This window comes from Lytechinus variegatus, chromosome 3, assembly GCF_018143015.1.
Source record: "Lytechinus variegatus isolate NC3 chromosome 3, Lvar_3.0, whole genome shotgun sequence".
Classification (NCBI taxonomy): Eukaryota; Metazoa; Echinodermata; class Echinoidea; order Temnopleuroida; family Toxopneustidae; genus Lytechinus; species Lytechinus variegatus.
Genome location: NC_054742.1, coordinates 67,579,897 through 67,603,525, shown reverse-complemented (window position 1 = coordinate 67,603,525; position 23,629 = coordinate 67,579,897). Strand labels below are relative to the sequence as shown.

The 23,629-nt window shown below is 37.6% G+C and overlaps 1 protein-coding gene across 2 annotated transcripts in view; it reads left to right on the top strand.

Moving 5' to 3' along the window:
• The window catches only part of LOC121411753 (agrin-like), a 35,212-nt gene extending 11,882 nt beyond the window's left edge, over positions 1 to 23,330 (top strand). The window contains exons 2-9 of one of the 2 annotated variants that reach the window (XM_041604598.1): positions 1,855 to 2,094; positions 10,181 to 10,396; positions 11,000 to 11,413; positions 16,296 to 16,457; positions 17,415 to 17,579; positions 18,221 to 18,376; positions 20,575 to 20,737; positions 23,270 to 23,330. In XM_041604598.1, the coding sequence (XP_041460532.1) occupies positions 1,855 to 2,094; positions 10,181 to 10,396; positions 11,000 to 11,413; positions 16,296 to 16,457; positions 17,415 to 17,579; positions 18,221 to 18,376; positions 20,575 to 20,726 (1,505 nt within the window). In that variant the 3' untranslated portion in view covers positions 20,727 to 20,737; positions 23,270 to 23,330. Of the gene's footprint in view, positions 1 to 1,854; positions 2,095 to 10,180; positions 10,397 to 10,999; positions 11,414 to 16,277; positions 16,458 to 17,414; positions 17,580 to 18,220; positions 18,377 to 20,574; positions 20,738 to 23,269 lie in introns of both variants that reach the window. The other variant, XM_041604597.1, reaches the window with a different exon arrangement.
• The last annotated feature ends 299 nt before the right edge of the window (positions 23,331 to 23,629 follow it).

Sequence of the window (23,629 nt, the reverse complement as noted above, 5' to 3'; positions counted from 1 at the left end):
TTCACTCGACAGTTAGGCGTTGCAAGCAGCTTTCAAACAATGAAATAATTCGTATTAAACGGGATGCCCTTATTACTACATCCTGCTTGTATTTCATACTGCCTGTATTCTTATGTTCTTGAGAATATTCAGGATGTCAAAGCAGACACTTGAAATTATTTAATCTCTTCAAAATATGATACAACGTGATTCCATGGTCTTTACCACCTTTGTTCCCTCGGCCTTGTGTTGTAATATTGTTTATGATATGATATCATAATGTTACCTATGTCCTTCCTTCCTCTCGATAATCACGAACGTTACCTCTTGTCACCTCTTCAATCATGTCACCAGAGAATTCGAACCGTTTCTCCGAAAAGGGCGATTACCTGCCTACCCGTTTTCCGGCTGAAATAAGTCCGTGCCTATCCCTTCGTTTATTATTCGTGAGAAGTTACCCTCCTAAATTACAGGTTGCCAGTCTAGTCATGACATGGCTTGGTCATGACCGTGCGTATGTTCTCTTCGAGTCATTTTCATAGATCAATTTCATATGCCATGTTCCCTTGACAGAGTGAGAACACTAACAAATTAAAGCATTCTAAAGAAACCTTGAAACTTCTCAATGGCATACCATAAAATTGCGTTTTTGCCGTGTTTTTTTTTTCAATCGGGAAGGTAGTCGGTCATATTAACCACTTGCGTATGGACGGGTGAGTGGGCTCATGGGCATGCCCCCCCCAAAAAATAAATAAAGAACAGAATAACTTTCCATCACCAGGGGGGTTCAAAGGAGAGGGAAAAATGTAAAATATGATTTTCTATTATCAAAATGTGCTTTTCGCGGTAATAAAGGGTCAGAATTTTGGTTCGCTTCGCTCGCTCACGGATTTTTTTGTATTTAAATTTTACTCCATACATCATGTCTATCTCCCATACATGCATCAGCATAATCATGGACTTGCATTAACAAACAACTAACCAGTTATCAACAGTGTATACGTGCATATATTATTGGGTTGAAAAATAAAAATATATTTATATTATGTCTCTCCGTCCAATCGATAGCACAATCATATTAAAATCACTGTAAAATATCGTTCGCATAACACTTTCAAGGATAATTAAGATAATGAAACCTAGCCGCAAATAATGATTCTGATCGATCTTATTTGTAAGATTCTTGAGGTGGGGGCGGAATTACATGTATATCTTTGAAAAACTTGGAGAGCCAATGTTATTTGGGAAAGAGGTGGTTCAACATTCATGTCATTCGATTAACAATTCTATCATCAGCTGTTTGACACATTTCACTCTCATATCCCCTTGAGTTTGATCTACAGGTGTTCATGGTGTTTGTACCGAGATAAATTGACAATGGGAGTAATATGTTTACTACCGCATTTACAGTGCAATGAAATTGAACAGAAATTAATCCAACATTGTACATAATCCGCTGCTATCCGATTTTGAAAAAGAAAGAAAGAAAAAGTCATGTACAGAACATGATTAATCATGATAGCACCAATCGACCGGGGATCCAATCGGTCTTATCGATGAAGTAAAATAGAAATTCCTTCTTAATTTATAAAAGCGCAATTATCTACTATTTTAAACAGCATTGGCCTTTAGTTCAGACGCAAGGTCAACCTCGCAAAGAATAATCATTTTTAGCAGTGCACTTATATCATTGTCTTGAACCTGAATAGGCATACTTATATCAAGGCGTTCAAATTCGATGCTGTGTTTATTTCTCACCAGATTACACTGTAGTGTATATGTGTGAAGCAGACGTTTGATTGATGTTTGACCTAACGTATTACCGAAACGAATTAACTGATTTTAATTTGGGTTATTTGTGTTTCTCCTATTCAGATGACGAGGGACGATCATGGAGGAGACAGCTTGCCAAACGATGCCGATCAGAATACAAAGAATGTCGCTCTGAAATGAGAGGAAAACCACTGGGGAAGGTGTGCGGTTCAGACAATAAGACTTATAAAGACATTTGTAGACTGATGAAAGTCGCTTGTGAAAGAAGAAGGCAAATAGACATTATTTATGAAGGCGTGTGTAAAAGGAAGAACAAATCACCAAAGAAAGGGATTGCAACAGGTAAGGATACATTATTTCAGCTCCTTTCTTTTATTTTACTCCCTCTTTTACTTATTGCGATAGTACTACTAGCATAGGGCGGCGGAAGCCAAAAAAATTAGGGGGGTCCATCTGAATTTTTTGAATGGACACAGGTAAAAAATTGAAAAGCAAAAAAAACAAAAAAAGAAGTAACCCACCCCTCGCGCTTCCACCGCCTATGACTAATATTAGGCTATTGTATGGAGTATGGAAATATTGGCACCATGACCCTTCATCATTATGGTTTGATTGCCTCTATCATGGCGACAATGGTGTCTGTCAGACAGAAGAAAATGAAAAAAAAAATCTACGATATTTTGTCGCAATAACCTGGTACTAACAAAATGGGTGTGATGAATAAACTATTTACTCGTAGCTCATTGTGGAATTCCCAGGGTATGAGTTGTTAGGGAACATAGTTGTATTCAGTTCTACCCGGGGTCCTCAATTGCATCATTTTCCTGCAAGCCATTACCAAAGTAAACTTGCCGTTGACTTTGCAATGTGAGAATTGAGCTTTGTAAGTGGAGAAGTTGATGCCTTGGCTCTCAAACACAAACCGGCTTTGAAGTTGAGTTTAATAGAAAGCCCGGCGGGTGTCTGCGAACAGAAAATAGTGTGCCTTTTGTTGCTCGGTCCATGGGCGATCTGAAATCATTTTCCTTTGATTGTCAACAGGCACAAACCTCTCTACAATTGTCGAAAGTACGTAGGGAGCCGTTTGGTTTTGGGTGGCAGAATAATGAACGATTGTCAAACCCGAAGCAAAGTTTTGAAACATGAAACAACCTCCGTGATTGAAGATACGACAGAGAGGTCGCAGAGGAGTCATCTGTCTGAAAATCAGAACATGAACATGATGAAGTTGAACTTCAGGAGTTGGAACTCGGAAAGAGAAATCCAGCCATCCATCAGCATGGAAGCACTGAAGTAGTAGCCCCCAAGATCGTAGTAGGAGTTTGAAGTAGGGGATAGTTGTAACCTATTGTACCCTTTTTTCAGATTTATTTGGAAAGACACTAAATCTGAAATTTCTACAGGATAGTTAGAATCCCTCATTGTAACCTTTTTTTACAGATTTATTTGGAAAGACATTAAATCTGTATTTTCTAGTTTCAACCAATGCCAAAATTCTTCATGGAAATGACAACCATGCTAACATGCAGTTCTATTGTGAAGTTATTGGGGTGTCAAAATATACGTAGAATTATCGATGTTATCGTTAAATTTCTTTTTCATTAAAGTTATGATGATAATAAACTGACGAACACTACATGTATATTTTTTCAGGAATCAAGGTCTAGATTTGGAATAGCATTTAAGAATATATCAGTTTGCAATAAGTATGTTGCGATATCATGGATATTGACATGGTTTTGGAAAAGGGGGTGTGATGGCGGCGTAAATATCATGACAGTCTACTTGGGACAGAGATTTGAAGACATGTATATCGATCTTCCCAATTTTCCCAGTCATACATCCTTAGTTAAGTCATTACAGCCATAGTGACAGGCTGATTGAATGGAAAGGTCACTAGCACTCTCGCTAGCCGTGTCACGTGGTGTATAATGACGTCATCACCTTATCCAACGTCACGCCAAATCATGATAACTTTCTCTTTAGTAGTATTGAACGGAGGTTTATGTAGGTGGTTTGAACCCCGGAATTCCGCATTACGAATCACTTGACAGCGATCTGAAATTGTAAAACGCTATATCGAAAACACACTGTAAGAGAGGAAATACGAGTTTGAAGTGTGAATAATCATGATAATATGAAGATGTTTGTTGATCATTATGAACAATACGTTCTCGTTCGTAAAGCATGATATAATTATGATCTGTTCATCTGTCATGCGTTGGCCAGATGTGTAAATGTTTATCTAGCTTCATGTCATTAACTGATCCTGTTATTCAAGTTTCGTGAACTTGACAAGAGAACAACAATCCGAATAACATACGGCTTGTAATAGATTGATTCGGGACAAGAATAATACAATATAAAATCCCGAAGACCGTTCCAAAGACTTATATCACAGAGAAAATGGGGGATTTTAAAATAGTGATCGTTGGAGACCTACTTAAAGATACGGGCAAGATATACCTCCCCACCTTTAAAGGGAAGTTCACCTGAGAAACTTTGTTGTAAAAATAACAAAAAATAGAAAATATATTGGTGAAGGTTTGAGGAAAATCCGTTAAAGAGTAAGCAAGTTATTAGAGTTCAAAGTTTTGGATTTGTGACGTCATAAACGAGCAGCTGCCCCATGTGTTATGTAATTTAAAATGCATGAATTTCAAATTTTTTATGGTTCCTGATAACTTAATTTTGTTTTCTATTCATGATCGGGTGTGAAATGATTTGTCTATTGATATACAAAAGGTACAGTGAAAACCATTCTCAATTTTCTGAGAAAATGACATCTCATTGATTTTTTACCATTCGCTATGTAGGAATGCTGCTCGCATATGACGTCACAGATCAAATAATTGAAATTCTAATAACTTTTTAATTATTTGATGAATTTATCTCAAATCTTCGGCAATATTTTTTATTATTTTTTCTGCTATTTTTACAATAAACTTTTTCTCAGGGTGAACTTCCCCTTTAATTCCAAATGCGATAGCTTGTAGATTAGGGTCATTAGTTTTGAATTAATATTGACAAATTAAAAAACAAAAGAAATCAGTGAAAGCTTATTGAAGCAAATGATTTTGCCCGTACTTATTTTCAAGGCTACTGTTAATCATCTTTATGTCGTAATGGTTTATCAGTGGTTTATAAACTCTCTGAAGCATCATTTCATGGTAACTGCGTGGGGTTTTTGTGTTTTCGTTCTTTCTTTCTTTATCAGTTTGGCCGAAGTTATCACAGAATGTCTTGTATTTTGATTCTATCCAAAGTTTTCCTTCGAGGGAGATTTAAAAAAAAACAGTCTGCAAACTGACCAACTCACTGTCTGGGGTAGATGGGTCAGTGTTTAGAACAAGCCTGTTGCAACACACCCCACACCAAGTGGGATGCTTGCATCTGAAAACCTGCTGCGGAGAGACATATCCTACATACCGCTTCCTGCACAGGGTACCCTCTCCCCCCACCAGCCAAACACCACAATGACAATACAGATTCGAGTACTTTTGAATTCCAGTAAATGGTTAAGCAATAACCAGATAAGGGTAACATGTATATTCAGAGGAAATGGAAGCGAGCAACCAAACACGACATGATGACACTCTGAATTGAATATCAAATTTCAGTGTAGTTAGTGACCATCCCTGCTGTCAAGGAAGTTCAACAGCCACTGTCAGTCGTCAGTGATGCAGCACATTTAAAGCAACATTTGATTTCGACTATAACATGCTTTTTTTCCTTTTGATACAGCCACACCGGTGAAACACACTAAAAAACAGCATTTCATGGAAGGACTTGTCGGACGTTTTATCCGTTAAGTCCTATTTTATCCGACAGTTACCATAGTAACGGTACTCCTTAGCCAATCAAAACCAAGAAAAGTTGGCAGATCTGACATCTTGTCGAACGTTGATAAAACGCACCCCAAAACATAAAGAAGTATTACGTTTGTGTTACTGACGATGTACCATCGTTCGACCTGGAGCCGTATAGGACTTTTATCGGCTACTCGACGACTCCGACAAAGCCATTTGATAATATGTGGTGTCTACTCGATGAAACGCCCATTGAAACCATTCTTTTCGGAACAGTGTGGTCATGTTTACGTCTCCGATGGACTTTATTATTAGAATTCGAATTACACTCATTGAAAGTATTTGTTACATAATTATCTTGTCCTGATCTAAATTGGGGCTGCTAATCTATCACCCCCTGCTCTCCTTCCACATCATGTCCATACTTAGAAACTGAGGTAAAGGTTTGCTCATTTCCAACCCTTAACCATGTTTTATCTCATTAATGTATAGTGTTTCGGGCTTGCGATAAATATGGACGCGGCGTCAAAGACTTTGAGATAAAAAGCATACACGCTATTGACGTAGAAGATCAGTGGGTAGCTAGACATGAAGTCATTTCTAAGTGTTGCTCTTGGCCACAGAAGCGTTGCTGTTCTCAGTCAGAGGGATGGAAAGTTGGCCATTAACACTTACAAACAACTATTTTGTAACTCGGAAGTTCACCGTTGAGATTTTATTAATCATGATCGCGTCTGGCCTCCCCCTACCACGTGACTGTTTTTGTCTAGAATATGAAATATTTCATATTTTTCCCATCCTATCCTCCTTAAAATAGGATATATGAGATCATATGCAGTATTATTCGGCAAATGCAATTATTTAGGAAGTGTCCCTTTGTAACCAGAAATTAATTTTGAGGACATTAGGCCCAGTAAAGCTACACATTTCCAGAAGATTCCATGATTTGTTTATAGATTTAATGGGAAAATTTAAATATATCATCACAATTTTCCTGAGTGACAAAGTCCAACAAGGTGAATGTAGCACTTAGGCAAAATATTATTCGTGATTGCAGTGCCCGCTCTTCTTTGGGGGTGTGCATGTATTTCATTATCGAAGTGTACACCAGGCCTAGTATTCTATTTCGGATGTTCATATAGTTAATATTCAAGTTAATACAGACATCGAACGCAGGTTATCGTTCTTTATCGACTGTTTTCATAAAAATGTTATACAACGGACTTGACACCGATGGGTGCACAAGTCATGATGACAAAAATAACTTCATGATCTATAACTCTGTATTTTGTCGGAATTTTGTCCTCGTAATGATCGTATTGTAAAAAAGATATCGAAGATGGGCATCTATAATGTCCTTAGTCTTGCCTAAAGTGCACTCGTAGTAAATTGGCAAGTGCCTGTTTAATTTTGGAATCTTGGCCCGTCCTCAAAGGGGCAATTTGTTGAAGTCACTTTTTCGACTCCAAAAATAAACCACTAACTTGAGCTGCCAAATCACGTCACTAGATCAAGAGGTGAATGAATGTGTCGCTTTTACTTAGATTGTAAAGAAACTACATGTAAGTCAAGGACGTTTCCCTTCAAAAGTCACAACGTCTTCACTGAAATACAGTAATAGTAAATACATGTATATATATTATCTATGACAAACTGATTTTGTATGAACACATGTTTTAAAAGTGAAGAATTATGATAATTGTGATATTGAAGAAAATATTTTTAATGTATAAAAAATTAATGCAATTAAAGAAAACAAATATATAATGCAATCCACAAAATGGCTTATGATAGCGGTTGTTTGGTGGCATATCAAAACAAGCTTTTTATAAACCAGTTTAATTGTAATATTTTAAGTATTTCACAGCTAAACAATTAAAATCTAATATTTTAGAACATGGCCATAGATTTATTTTTTTTAACGCAACATTTGACATTGTAATTGTCTTCTTCTGAACATAAACAAAACATGGGTGCGTATACACATGGGAATATTTCGAACAATGCTGCAAAAACCTGTTTGACTAAACTCTGCATATAAATTTCATTCATGTCTTAAATGATTTAACTAACTACACTGTTGTAGCTACTATGATGGGAATGTTTCCATTGAAATATCGCCATGATCATATATTACAGGCAGAACAGTTCATAACAACATCGTCGAAGTGTTCATGCACTTTAGTGTGAAATCCATACTCTGTCTTCTTTTGAAGTAGATCATATGGGCTTGCAAAAAATAGACCAACTGTACCAATGGACATGGATGATGCCATCACAGACACACCAATGCACAAAGGCTCAACCTTCTTCAATTTGATGAAGACCATTGTACCTGGTACCTTTTGTGGTAAAGCGGTACTTCTGCAGTGTCAAAGCAGGGAAGTGTCTTTAACACTTCCCTGGTCAAAGTAAAATCGTATCCTAGCACGATCAAGTAACATATGTTTATGCATTGACCACATTAGCCATGTTCTGCCATCATGACTAGCATATATCAATCCTATTTCCAAGAAGCATTTAGCTGTATATATCTGGGCATGACGTACCCCGATCGATTTGTCTTCGGGATCTATGTGGAAGATATGCTCGCTTCCTTTAGCGCTGTTTAGGCGTGGGTGCAGGATAAGAACACTTTCTCCATTTTCGATCACATGCATCGACATGCATACGAGATAAATATCGCTCGTAGACCTGGCGTTCTCAACATTAGGCTTTACTGGATAATTTGTTGTGATTATGATTCTGTCAGATATCCCGGTGAAAGCTAAAATAGTTCATGACCGCTCCTTCGCATCCTTTGTTTCAGTGCCGGAAACTCAATATATCTATATAATGAGTTTACGTTTTATGTAGGTGTAGGCTACCTGTACCTTTGACGTCAGAAAGCTTTGTAAATGAACTTCCTTCAAGATTGTCATTTGGCTTCCACCTTTGTCATGTCTTATCAGAATTTGATTATGTGTTATTGTAATGCGATCGGTGAAAACATACTCGCAAATCACTAAGATGTTAAATGACTAACGGCGGTTAGGACGAAACTGGATCAGCATGCTGTTTGACATTGTCTTCAAAGAACAGTAGCGGTATGCTTCAATGTTACCTTTGAAGCTCTTTTGCGATATATTTCATGCGGTTTGTATGTGTAATCGTTCATAAATAGAAGAAAAAGGAAATAGTTTATTCTATAAGTAGTTGCAAATACGTAGATTCCAACAGGCATGGCAGGAGGGGGAAACCACCGAATTTGTGCCTCCCATTTAATAGTAATCCCAAAGGTAAAGGTATTTAAAGGTATAATTTACCTAGTCAAAGGCTACGTTATTATTAATAAGGTATACATGTATATATATTATAAATATACATATATATATATGTATATATATACATGTATATATTTATATACTGATATGAAAAAAAAGATGAAAGACAGATATATGAATAAACTGCATTAAAAATTAATGTATAGTGAACGAAATAAAACATTGATAGGAATATTGTAAGTCAAATGCACCCAAATGAAATAAGAAATTTGGTCAAGGGTCTTTAAATTATCAGATTAAACAAAATCATTTTGTCAAGTTTGGACAGAAGATAACCTTGATTACGAAAAAAAAAAACGATTTACAACGAATAACGATACTACATTATTTTGCCGTTTCACTTATTCGCCAAATGACAAAGCTTGTCATGAAAGTTCAAGGCTTAATGCCACACCTTTAATTGACAGGGGTGCGATGTTCCTTCCCCATGGAAACGATGATGTCAGGTCAATGTTACAGTCATACCAAAGAGCCGATCCCGGACCAGCCAAAGCTATTTGGAATAACATATCATTGGTCGGTTTGGAGGTGATATCGTTGGTGTAACTGTATAGTATTCGTCTTTCTTTTTAATGCAGTGATTATCTGATCTTCATGATAACCTTGGTACTTTGGAGAGTAATAGTGGGATAAGTTACAGTTTCCTGAAGGACCTGGGGAGGTGGAAACAAGGAAATTGCGGGATCTTAAAATAATACCCCAGTTATACAGAATACGAACAGAACCACAGATGGAGCTAGCAGCTCCATGGAACCAAATGATTTAGATTTTTTTTTAATCATCTGTATTCCATGAAATAAAACTTTACATTCAAATAATATTTGTCGATATTGAACTTGAGCATGCAAAATATGTTCTATCAATTATTGCCACCAGATGGAGGAAGTCTGTATATCAGTTCAGTCAATATCTATGACATGAATCGAGTACTTGATCGGCAATCGTTAATTGCATGCGATAATTATGATAAATAATTATTGCATAAATCGATTGTATCGTGGAAGCAAAATATGTTTATCAACATTGGCCATGCGATTGTTCTTAGTAGGTTTTGTCGAGATTTTATTTCAGAAAGATTATTCACAATTTTTGTTTACATTTTGCGAGGATAGGACCTTTTGTATATGATGTCCTTTATAATGTACAATATTGGTTTGTTGTTGTTTTTTCATGGGGGTGTTGCTTCAGTTCACTTTGCTGTCGAGCAAAAATATATAATGATTGTTATGCTTGTATCTCACTTTAATTACTTACATAAACGCATGCAATCAATGAAATTTTCTTTTTATATTCTAGGGACGGGGGATAGTTCAGAAAGTTCTGAATCATCTAGATCAGCTTATTGTACCAAAATCAAGCAACGGTGTCCTAGGCACCGGTTACGAGGTCCCGTTTGTGGGACGGATGGAAAGACGTACGACAGCGAGTGTGACCTCGAAATAGCCAAGTGCGATGGGATTTTAGTGGAGAGAGCATCGAAAGGAAGATGTTTCAGGATGAACGTACCAACAAGTGAGAAAAGCTTTTCCAAAGTTTGCACAAGATCCTTAGCTTTCTAGATAATCTGAGCAAAAAGAAACATTTAGACTGATTTTAACAGATCTAAGTTTAAGCAGCCCCCAAAATATGAATGTAAATATTTGTATACGATGTTGTATTCGTTACACCTTCTGTTGATGGTGAATGTAGGGCATTCACAAAGAATGTGTCAAATAATTAAACTTTGTAACAGCTTGATTCCTTTTGTCATGCTACGTACACTACGAAAACTCCGGTGTTGATTTACCACCAGCCCGGAATCTATGTCCACACCAGAAAAGTAATGAAACAACACCAGTTTTGAAATAAACCGATGCTGTTTTAATACTAATTGGTGTTGTATAAACACTTACATGTATCTGGTGTTAGACCTAAACCAAACTGGTGTTGTTTAACACTTCTCTGGTGTGGACATATAGGCCTATAGATTCCGGGCTGGCGGTAAATAAACACCGGAGTATTTGCAGTGTAATAGCAATGATGATGATGATGATAATAATAATAATAATAAAGATGCTGATAGAGCTTTTATTTGGGATGAACTCAAAGGCAGATTTCTGTTTTTCTTTCTTTTAGCAACTACTCCAACGCAAAAGACATGTCGGACTAGTTGTCCACACCCAGCACTTTCAGGAGCGAGACTCGCATGTGGCACGGACGGGATCACCTATATTTCTGAGTGCCACTTGGAAGCACTAAAGTGTATGCTGGGTACCAGGGTCCATCTCCTTTACTATGGACCTTGTAGGAGAAGATACGGTGAAGGAGGGGGTGGAGGCGGAGGAGGAACCTGGGGTGGAGGAGGTGGAGGATGGGGAGGAGGAGGGGGTGGTGGAGGTGGCTATCCAACTCCTTCAACTACTACCACTACGACAAAGCCACCAACAACGCTGTTGTCTTCGACACGCCCTTCAACAACTACTACGACTAGCCCACCACCCCGTACAGAGCCACTGATTCCAACAGCAATGTTTCCAGAAATAAATCCAGGTGAGTAGTAAATGAGCAATTATGGCATATAAAAAACGAATAACAATTGTGATCCGTATCTTTCCGTTGATCAGTACAAGCAATTTTCATTTCATAAGAATTGTTGTGGATTTAGGTAATTTAGGTAATTGCTGGTGCCGACCACGCCTGGTGTGCAAATCCATCACGTAAGGAATTAATCTGGGGGTTCTGCTTCTGACCCCGTTAACAAAGGCTACATGGGTTCGGGCATTCGTTAAATACGTGTTACTTCGAAAATGGTGGAAAACCTCGCTTGGCTTGTCACGCTCCAATCATGAAGGAATAGTAGTGAACGTGGTGAAGCAGCATTAAGAGAGTAGTAAGGTCGTTATCTTATGGCGAAAGACATGATTGATATCATTATATAATATTTCCTTTTATGACCTAAAGTAACCTGACTTTCACATGCCATAATCTTCCAAGAAATAATACCCAAATGCAATAACATTAGTTTAATTTGCTCTTCATTCGAAGAATCTTGCTTGGCACTGTCAGGGAAACAGATATCAGAGTTAATTGTGAAGGTTTGTGGCTAAGGGATGCCTCTCTTTACCTGGCTATCACGCCTATCACTTCCCAATAAATCACATCTTATAATCCACTTCCTCGGTTACATGTAGGTCGACCATTATTCCTCAATGGATAGTGAAAGGCTGTCAACACCTTTAATTAGATAATGTTATGACAGTCACCCTTTGTTATGGAAATTGTATTCTGGGTTATTTGTTTTAAATGCAGTTACTAGATAAGTCATCTTGATGGCTTTAATGCTTCGAAGTAGGAATTACATGAGAATATCTTTGCATTACAATGTCGGGAGGGGGTAGTTCATTTCCTTTTGTTCACAGATACATTTTTTTTGTCCAAAATTATGATTCTTTTTCATTCATTTAATATAAGTAATAACATGAATACGATATATACCGAAACACTAAAAGGATGGGATGGCCGCGTGCCGCAAGAAGCCTTTTATCGAATGCACAGCCCCTATAAACTGAAATATACGAAATTTCACCGTCATTAGCATGAAAGGTATATTATAGCAAATTTGTAAACATAAAGCGGGTCAAATCAATATATTAACTTTAGATAATGTTAACAAAATTCATCGTATTTCTGATTCATCTGATATTATTTACACTTCTTTTTTATTACAATTGCATCATTCCTGGTCAAGCTTCTTGTTACACAAAAACAAATCAGAACCCTTTTGCCTTTTTACAAACTACAGATATCCCTATAGCATCAGAGATCACATAGCAATGACTATTCGATAAAAAGATAACTGATGCGTTCAGTTTATAAGAAGTTAATGGCTTTACCATTTCACAAAAGACACACCCTGAAGTGCTGGGTGAGACAACCTTACTACTGGTAAAGATGAATCACGTCTTCCCTATCAACCATGGTTCAAGTATGGGTCATTTTCAAAAGATGACACACAAAGGTGGTATTAATGGAGAGCACATGGTCCTCTCTATTTACCCCTAAACCATAATGAGGGGATGACAAGCTTGTTTACAGCTCCAGCTAGTCAGTACTTGTTTTTTCGAGTGTGCCCTTCTATAATATCAAAATCATAAAAGAAACGTTCATATGGCATGATGGATACCTTTTCCCACTGTAAAAGACCACGATGTCGCTTTCCAAGTTGGTCTGTTCGTTTATCCTACGTTCTGTAACTTATCCCCTATTCGTCATCATCCTGACTAATCCCTCGCTAAATATGATGACGTCAAATCATTACTCGTGGAATATTGAATAAAGGGGTAAACAACTTACCTGGGAAATCCCTGGCATTTGAGCGTGCCATCTTCGAGCGTTAAAATATGAAAATGAACTCTCAAATTTTTTTTATTAAATATTCGAAAAAAAAGTATACACAGAACATAAATTGTTTATGCTTACGGTAAAAGCAGAAAAATGTATGTACAAAAAATCCTCTTTCTTAAGATTAATAATGGTAATGAACATGCAAATTAATAATGAGTTGTTGGCGAATATTTCTTAAACTAAGAAGGAAAAACAAAAGAGATACGATCAAATGAGTCACAAACACACACAAAAATCTTCTCCAATGGGTTTTCTTCCATTCTTTCCTCGATGCAGTACCAAGCTGATGTTCTATTTATTACATGTATATTGATTCATCAGTCTCGTCATGATATCATTATCCATGAATCATCAATCCATCTAAAGGCCACCGGTCTCTAACATGCATCTCATTGAAAGCACCGACACAGAACATGAAGGGCGTGACCCGTAGCCAACTACGATTTACACTGCGGGGGTGTAGGGTATGATTATGGTCTGTTCCTATACCCCCCCCTTCCCGCCTAGAATCCCATTACATTTTTCATTATCCGATCACTAGGGAAACGTTTGTTATCTGTTATTATACACACACACAACTCACACCCTCACACTCAGATGAAACACCATATCCAAATGTGATCATATCCACAAATGAAGGTATCCAGAGATCATAATGGTCCTGCTCCTCTAGACTAGGGCACCTGGGTAGATGAAGGCAAACATTAAAAAAATGTATGATTGGCTGTAAGGAAAATTCAATATAATTATTGTACATAATTATTTCAAAAATATTTTTAATTGTTTAATACACTGTGATGTCTGATGAATCCCCGATGAAAAGTACGACTTGAAATTTAAGAGTTACACCGTAAAAGACTTGATGTAGGGGCTACGTCTCCCCGGTTGCACCTTCCACTTCGCCACTTAATTAATTGCGCCTGTAGATGTCGGGTTTCACCGTTATCCCAAGACAACATTCGATAAGCCCCATCAATACAGACCGCCCTTACCTAGTCAGTCACCAAACTTAAATCGAATGGATTGGCTTTCCCTCCTTAATCCCGAACATGTTTTATTGATCAAAGCTACATGTAAGAAATACTTAAAGAAAAATGTTAACCTCCGTTAACATGTATTACTGTCAATGCACCGCCACGAACAACAACAATTTCGTTGCTCTAATGGATTACATCTCCCTTCGCTTTCAGACTATGATAGCACATTAATCAAATGCTCTTTATTATACAATGTCTTGGTAGGACATTCCTTTCCATAAACTCTGGGTAACTCTGATGACTAATGCATACATATTTACTGAGAGCACCTGCACCCTCTCAAGCTCTGGTGTTACCATTAGACGGCATCCATTCCCTTACAAATCAGTCCATCTTACTGGTCTCAAAGTGGACGCAGCAGAGGGGGACACTTGCTACTGATTCATTAGGGATGATTATGGCTGAGCAAATTGCTACTGACACACAGATGATCCATGTTGGCCTCCCTTCACGAGACAAGTTAACAGTCAATACCCAGAGACTAGAGCTCGAGACACAGAGGATGATAGATGGTGTCTCGCCTTAGAATAGATCAAGGCGCCACATCGAATAATGGAACCCTTACCATGCTCTAGGAAATTAACAGTTTGGTTCCGTAAACCACAAGAAAGAGCAATATTAATGAATACACACAAATCGTTAGAATCTTACTTTTTAGACATATTCTAGCACCAGGAATACGGTATTTTGAATGCACCTTCCAACGTTCTCTTTGTATTGAAATGTACTTTCTAACATGGGACATTATCATCTTTTGTTATCCTCTTAATGTCTGGACATAGGTTAACCCCATGTCACCGTGACACATTTACCACCTAACAAGCCTGGTGGGCGTGTATACAATTACCACTGGATAATTCTTCATGAGTGTCAATCGTCTTGAACGTTTCTTATAAGGTCATCAATCGTTGTCACGCTAATCAATGTTCTCAAATTAATAACAATTTTGTTTATGTCCGCGACAATGAAAGAAAAAATACACACGAGGTGATTCTTAGGAGAAGTGAATCACGATGACCCGTTAAGGTCACCCAGTCTAACAAAGACAAAATAGTGTTTTGGGTAATTTTAATAGGTACAAAGAAGAACATCCATCTTCTTTGTCACTTAACTACACCATATAATAAGATAAAGGTCATTCGAAATTGATGACGGGAAACCCGATTTGAAAACAAGGGCGAAAGTCGCGACGACACTGCCTGGGAATCCTTGTTCCAATTAAGGTAGAGAGGGATCTCTAATGATTTCAATTTGAGAAATCTCCTTCCCAGGGTCTCTCTATTATCAATCTCACAGGCATGTTGATGATATGAGGAAATGTTACGTACTTATCCTATTTCCATGGGTACCAAAGCAAGCTGTGAAGCGTCATCCGAGGTGTGAAAATCAAGAAAGCAGGGATGACAGATAGCGGTTACGTGACCTCTTGGCGCCATCTCACCAAACTGCAAACAGAGTCCATGCACGGAATCATTAAAGAACTTAACCGATAGATCTGCAACCATTAGAGCAGTGCCCTTATGTGTTAGCCTTATCCCTAAATTATATCGATGGGATTCCTTGAAGTCTTGACAGTGGCCTTTACACCGTAAGATCCTCCTGTAGTCGATGTGTTCTTTTCATGAATGCCCTTAGCAAAATAAGTCAAACGCCCCCAAAGCGCCTCGGTATAGCGTCGATATGAAAGTCGACTACGGGCCCGCTTGGGTCCTCGACAAAAAAGCCACATTTATGTTTATTGCCGCACATAGAAAAACAAAACATGGCATGGGTTGCACGCAGATATTTATATCTACATTATCTATATTATATCATATATTGTATTCAGACACTTAAAACTACAGGTATGTTTGAACTTAAACCAGGTATGTCCCTTCAGACACACCATGGCACTTGCTATTGATGTCCATCAGATGTCCCTGAGCCATTGTTTCATATCATGTATCTATATCGATTCGGCTTCTAATTTGAAGCTGATGATCCCTATTCAGATGGTGGCCCTTGTCCGAATGCCTGCCCGGACAATAAGTGGAAACCTGTATGCGGGACGGATGGAAAGACCTACGAGACCCTGTGTCACCTTCGATACGAGGCCTGCATGCCAGGGACGCCTGACGTATCACTCGCTCACATAGGGGAATGTTCCGGAGATGGTAAGTGGCCGACAGTATATTAAATCAGTTTCAAATGTCATGATCAATTAGTGATCAAGCCTAAATTAAAGAATTGACTACAAAATGAAAAGGCTTTTTTTTCTTCAAGTGTAATCGTAAGAGTTATTTTCAGTTGGTAATGCTACCCGTATCTTTTTCAAGTCAGCTCTCACTGAGAGATAATTCATGAAAGTGTATCCTTTCTAACGGTTATTAAGTTGAGTTGACATTATATATTAATGTAACCCTATCTTATTCTGTAATATGAGTCATGTCTCAGTTCTCATATCGCGAATACAATCAGATGTTTCCCCACATGCATTATTTTCTACAAAACCAAAGAACCTGAAAGCTGCGACTGGGAACATGAAGACAGCTACCGTGGAGTAGTGTAGCTATATTAATCATATAACCTCGATTCTCGGCAAGCATAGCAAGTGCTATCATGAAACATGACTGAAATAAATAAAAAGAGACAGAAGGAGGGGGTCAAAAGGTTTAAATGTCAATAGAAATGATGCATCTTTCATCAGTGTTTAATCATTAGAGTGGTCACACAGGTGGAAAGCCACATCCTAAACAGCGGTAACTACTTGATCATAGCACAGGTGGTCAAAACTGTTTGATAAAATAGGAACAAAATGACGCCTTCTAATAATAATTGTTTAGTCACATTAACAATCACAGATCGAGGGTTATGCCGTGGTTGAAAGGTTACAAAATACCCAGGGTAGTATACCTTATGACATCTGATTTTTGGGCATGCTTTGGGGAACTAGTCCATGGACTTCCGGTACTAGTTCCTTGTCGTCGTCGTCTGTCCGAAACAACTGTCCATTAATACTTCATAGTGACAATAAATGGGTGAAGCGATACCCTGATATATCATTTTTAAATGTATTACTTACACAAATTTGTTCTAATTTCTCTCTCTCTCGCTTTATAATTGATACCAAGATTGTGCGATTTCATGTGATGGGTTTGGCTACAACCCTTGCTGTGGAACGGATGGCATTACGTACTACAATAAATGCGAACTAGAAAGATATGCGTGTTTCACCAATACACCGAAAGAAAAGTTGTACGTGGAGCATCCTGGTGCATGTGTAGCTCCTTCACCAGGTAAGAGACCAAAGTGATGCAATGCCCTTGTGCTGCCTTTATAATATGTTCAACATGTAACAAAATACATATCGACATGGCAGAGGTTATAATAATCCTCGTAGTGCTTTCTGCCACCGTTAAGTTCACAACGTTGAAAATTTACTGGCTCATCATACTATTTTCAATGAAGGATATAAACATCTTAAATGATTAAACGCAAAAAATGGGAATCCGCGCTGTAGTGATAAACTCGAATCTCATCAAATAAACCAAAGGTGCCAACTTATCCTTCCTACTACTTTACATGATATGTGCATAGCATTTTGCATAATCTAGAGTTTTACATCTTATCACACTGATATTAAGATCAGAAAGGCATCTCCAAGACTTTGATGGACATTGTTGTAAAGGTCTAGAAACCATGCTGTATCAGATTTGTGTAATGCACGTTCCATCGTGCACAAGGTTCGTTTAAAGTAAACATCCGTTTAAACGTAGATTCATAACAAGGATATCATTTCAATGCATGGATATACTTAATGATTTCATTGCCAATCCAGAAGCTCAATCGGAAGTCATACATTATTTTGATACCCTGGCGTGAAATTACGTGAATGACCATGAATTCTAATTTTCCCTTTCCCATTCATATCTTCCAGGATGTCCATCTGCGTGCCCTGCGCCTGATGACCATGAAGTGTGTGGATCCGATGGAAATACATACCCATCACTGTGTCACCTCAACAGACAGGCATGCTTGGATAGCAGCTCTCTAAAGATAGCTCATCCAGGCCCTTGTTCCATTGCCACCATAGGTACATTTTTTCACGATCGTATTCCGATGCTCTTTTATTCAAATTCATCTCTCATTCTGTCTTCACCATAGTTGTCAGTTTTATGTTTTATTCTTATCCTTTCAGCAACTTGTGCATACCTTTTCCAAACTCGTATGAATTCCTATATCTTATTTAAGGAAACACTCCGATTATCTTCCATTCATGTAGATACTATTTTTTTTCGAAAACAATCACTTCCTACTGTCATTATTGAATTAACGTTAATAAACAAGAATTGTACCTTTTGTTGCAAAATACATTGTGACCTTGCCATCTCTAGACACGTTTCCTGCTAAAGGTGTGGGGGTGTATCTTGTTAGCTTGCGACCTGCCTATAAGCCCCACCTCATGATCAAGGTTCCGTTCCAATCAGGAAGAAGCGAAAACGGAAATCAGATCCGTGGTTCGATTCTTGAAAACACAAAAACGAAATCACAATGAGAAAATTTTGCTGTGATTTCGATTTTGTAGATCGAAAACAGAAAATTGAAATCAGAAATACTTTGTTGCTTTTTCTGATTTCTCATTCTAAATCTGTGTTTTTATATATCAAAAAGCAAATTGCAACAAGCTTTCGTCTCCGTAATTCTGTTTTACGGACAATGTTTATCCATTAGTACCTTGATTCTCATGTTTATACCATAATGAGTTTCATGTTAATCTGCCTCACCCAGGCACATCAGCCCGATATCCTATCAAACCTGTTAAACCAAATTGTTGTTTCGTGTACTAAATGAAGACTGATGGTGATGCTGTTATATCCAGATACCTCTTGGAGTAAAGCTGGAACTAGTGTCAACCATTTCAGAGGAACACTTGTGTCTGGTTGAATTAGCATCACTTACACTCATTAATCCATTAAGGTTGTTGAGTTTCTTAGAGGGAGTTATTAGGAAATGACCGATTACTTACCCTGGCTTCCGTTTAGGAGAATCATAATTATCCTTCTACTGAGTTGAAATCAATCACAACTTTTCTTTATTATTTCATAGTGTTATCCGGTTTAGGAAATTACCAGTCCAGTAAAAATGTGAATCATTGTTCAATATTTTGCATTCTAAAAGTCTTATATTAATAGACTGTCGAAGAGACCTCTTCAGTAATTTGTTAATGTGAATGGATTGTTGTATAGTCGGTTCACCAGAATAAAACTGTTGGCATTTGGCAATAACATTGACTGAGAAAAAAAACCCTGATTAATCAGTAACTCCGTTTGTCACATCTAATTCAGTCCAAATACTGGTTAAGTGAATAATGGCAAACTAGACTTTCGACGACTATGATAACAGAGGGAACCAAAGACATGGTCGAACTTTCCACATTGTCAAAAAAATCACTGCAGCATTTGATATCGCATTAGTCACCAGTTCCTTCCGGCAACATGCAGAGTACATGTAATTAAAACATGGTCATGTGCGAGCAATTGATTAAAGAAAACCATGTTGTCAACTTATAGGTTTATATCAAATCATCATGAAAGCCATAATATTTACTCACCCCCCATAATGAGAATAATATTATCATTATTGCTAACATTATTATTATCATTGTCATTATTATTGATAGTAATAATAATAAGTGATGATAACAATAGTAATTATAATGAGAAGAACAAAAAGAATGGTAATGATACATTTCCTACCAATAAAAATCTCAATTTAACAAAAATAATAGTAAATGAATCATAAAACGAGAAGAAAATATATTAGTGAAAAATTTAATTAAAAAGCTGACCCTCTAAAGCAAATGCATATCCGTGGAAGATAAAGGATACCAAACTGCATCAGAGTAAGCGCGTATTATATTTCTATTAAATTGCAAGAAGTGTTTTAGGTTCTCATGTGCCTTTCCGCAACTCATTTGCCCCCCCCCCCCCTTTCGTAGAAAATCAAAGGAGGGAGTGTAAACATCCCACCCCCCTGATGAAGTGTGTAACGTGGTCAAGTTTTCTACTTTCCACGAGCAGCATTGTGTATTAAGTGAGTGGTCACTACCGCAGGTTCCACCAAAGACACCTCGAATTGCTTCAACCGCATCCTTCGCTCGACCAACGCCTCATTTGATGTTTCGCCACCGCATTACGATAGCTACCAGTGCCCAGTAAGCAAAGACAAACATTTAACTCCTTAACATTTTTACTCTCATGCTTATTCCCTCTCGATTGTCTTTTTTATTAGATCCGTGTCAACAGAACTGTCCATTCCTGTACTCACCAGTCTGTGGCTCGGATGGGACGACGTATTTCAACCAGTGTTTCTTTGAGGTGGCAAAGTGTAGATCACCCGTTCTCCAAGGAGTTGCCGGATCATGTGGACTAAGGATATCGTGATGCACTAGAAGGTATTACCTTACAATCTCCTGGAAAGAATAGTCCTATATAAGCTACTCAATTTGGAACCAGATCATGGACGTAAAACGCTTATTTCAACGCATAACATTGTATACACTTTCGCACAAGCGCCCCCTCCACACACACCCACACATTAACACACCATCACCAGATAACTTCCCTGCCCTCACTGAGCATGTTGAGGACTTGGCCTTATTGCAATCTACCTAAATAGATTTTGAATTGACAGTCTGAAAAAATGATGCATTCCCTTGTGATCGTAATGTATGCATGATCTGAATTTGTTTGAGTCGATTTACCTTTTAATATCTGTAACTTTTTTTGCAATGAGATAGATAATAGGGATGGACATGAAAGTTAGAAATGGATGTTTACAGAATACTTTGACACGTGTTCAAGGCACTGATTTATCTTTGGGAAATTTTTGTCACGGAATTTGTGAACCCCCTTGACAAGGCAAGGGGAGGCAGGTTGTAAAGTTCGTCATAATTTGATGACAGAACAAAAGGCTGTGCATACGTCAGGAAATTGCTAAATCTAAAACCCAATGAGGCTTTATTACTTCGTTTGTGGGTGATGATAAACAGATACAGATTTCAACTGTCCTTGTTCTCCAACAATTGAACGTATGGTTAAACAAGGGTCCGAACAATGGTTAAGGGCGTTGCGATCAAAATAAACGAAATTTCCTCTATCCAATTTACCAATTTATAGAGGGGACAGAACGAGGGATGCAGGGGACATAATAACCTCATGTCACAATTATACACTCATCAATGGGAAGTGAAGTTGGCCAAAATAATCACTAATGACTGACTAAATGAGTAGCAAATTCATACGTTTATACATTAACAAACAGCGGGAAAATTAATATATAATAAATTCATGAACAATTAGGCAATCGGTAAATTGGAAAGAAAGGAGTTTAATTTCAATGTATGAAAGAGATGTATGAACTAAATGTTGACTTGCATTATTTCAATTTCAATTTCAATTTATTTCATTCATAAAAAACACATAAATATACAGTAATAAACAAAATATCAAAATAAGAATGTGGAGACAGCTTAGAAGAACCAAGTCTTATACAGTGCTGCCACCAAAATGCAAGCGCAAACATATTTAAAATGAACATTTTTAACATAACTAGAAAATAAAATGCATTATAAGGTCTATATTTCAACAAGTTATGAATATTCCCTTTGATTATAATTATGAAATGAGATAACTAATTAAATTTGTGAATTAGATTCAGAACACACGTACTGTATAATATCCCTAAGCTGAACGTATACTGATAAACTTACCACGTGACTGTCTTAAATCAAGACATTTATGAAGTGCAAGTGATGTTGTTCCCTCTTTCCTATAATGTCAAAATATTTTCCAATGTTGTTTGAAATTCGACGAAGTAATTCAGACATAACCTAGACTTGCACGAAGTGGGAGTGATGATGAATGTCATAATGATTTAATCGTATTTATCACTAATTGATCAAAGTTTGCGTCTGACGGGGAAGCCACCAACTTGGAAAATTATCATCCTTTCAAATTTATGTCATAATATTGGACGCAATTCCTGACATTATCCCAAACCAATCAGAGGAAATACTTTTTATCAGTTTTAATGAGAAATATGAAGATGGTTAATCAATCCAAGCGCGGATCCACAGTCGGACTGTTATAGGGTGCGCCCGCATGCACCCCCACCCCTCCTGCGCCTGTAATTAATGTCTATAATATTTAATATTGGAAGACATTTAGAAAATGAGACGGGTTCGATAAGATAGAACATATATTAATAACTGCCATGCCTCTTGGACTTTGATTTATATTTTGTTTCTTATAAATGGGGAAACCGTTCCACTTTAGATGAGTTGTATGAAGGAAATTCATAATTCCATTATTTTCTCAGTTACGATCCGATGAAAGCAACATGCCGAAACATTCAAATACACTTAACGCAGTGCAAACATTTGCACATTGTTTACATCCCCCACCCACCCCCTTTCACGGATCATCCCCCTTTATTTTCAATATCAAATTCATGTTCATTGCCCGAAATGTTGACTAGACCTCGGGCGCCCTCCTTAGATTACGAGCCCCCAAGCCGGATGTGCGTCAAAGTTGAGGCTGGATTGTTAACGACCCGTTTCCCTCCCCAGGGACTCCTCCTTCTCTCTCCATGAAACCACAACAAATCTTCAGATATCGCTTTAAATTAATTATCATTGGTGTATCCTCCTTTAATGCCTTTAAAGAGCATGTTGGGAATGTGGATCCCCTTACGGGCGCCCTCTAATCGTACACTCTTCGGGAGTTGAAAGAATATAAAATATGCATTTTTTTCATATATACGCGTATACCATTGTGTTTTATTTATTTTAGTTAATTAATCTTAATTTATTACTATTCTTACCCATTCACTGATTTTTTTTTTTTTTGGGGGGGATCGGTGTAAATATTCATCATGCATTATTTTTTTCACCTGTTTTTACTACCTTTTATCTCCTCTACTACAGATGGACTAGGATGCGCCCTCCATCATATTTATTATGCAAACCAACCAAGCACTTGAAGAAAGAGAGTGGAACAGATTAAAAAAGAAAAAAAAACAATGAGACGATGATCATCCCGCTGGTTTAAGGTCTTGGCATCATCTTTCGCTTCCAGTCATTCAACAAGTCTTCGCTCATACCTTGTATCCCGTGGCTCTCAATAAATAGAATTGAAAAATACAGGTTTGCGTTGTTTGATAGGCCTACTTGTAAAACAATGAACAATAGCAAAGCAAAATATATACATGTATGCAAGGTCAATTTTGCTTTCAATTTATTCTGTAACATGCCTTACAGCCAAGTGGAAGGATGTGGATCCAGTGG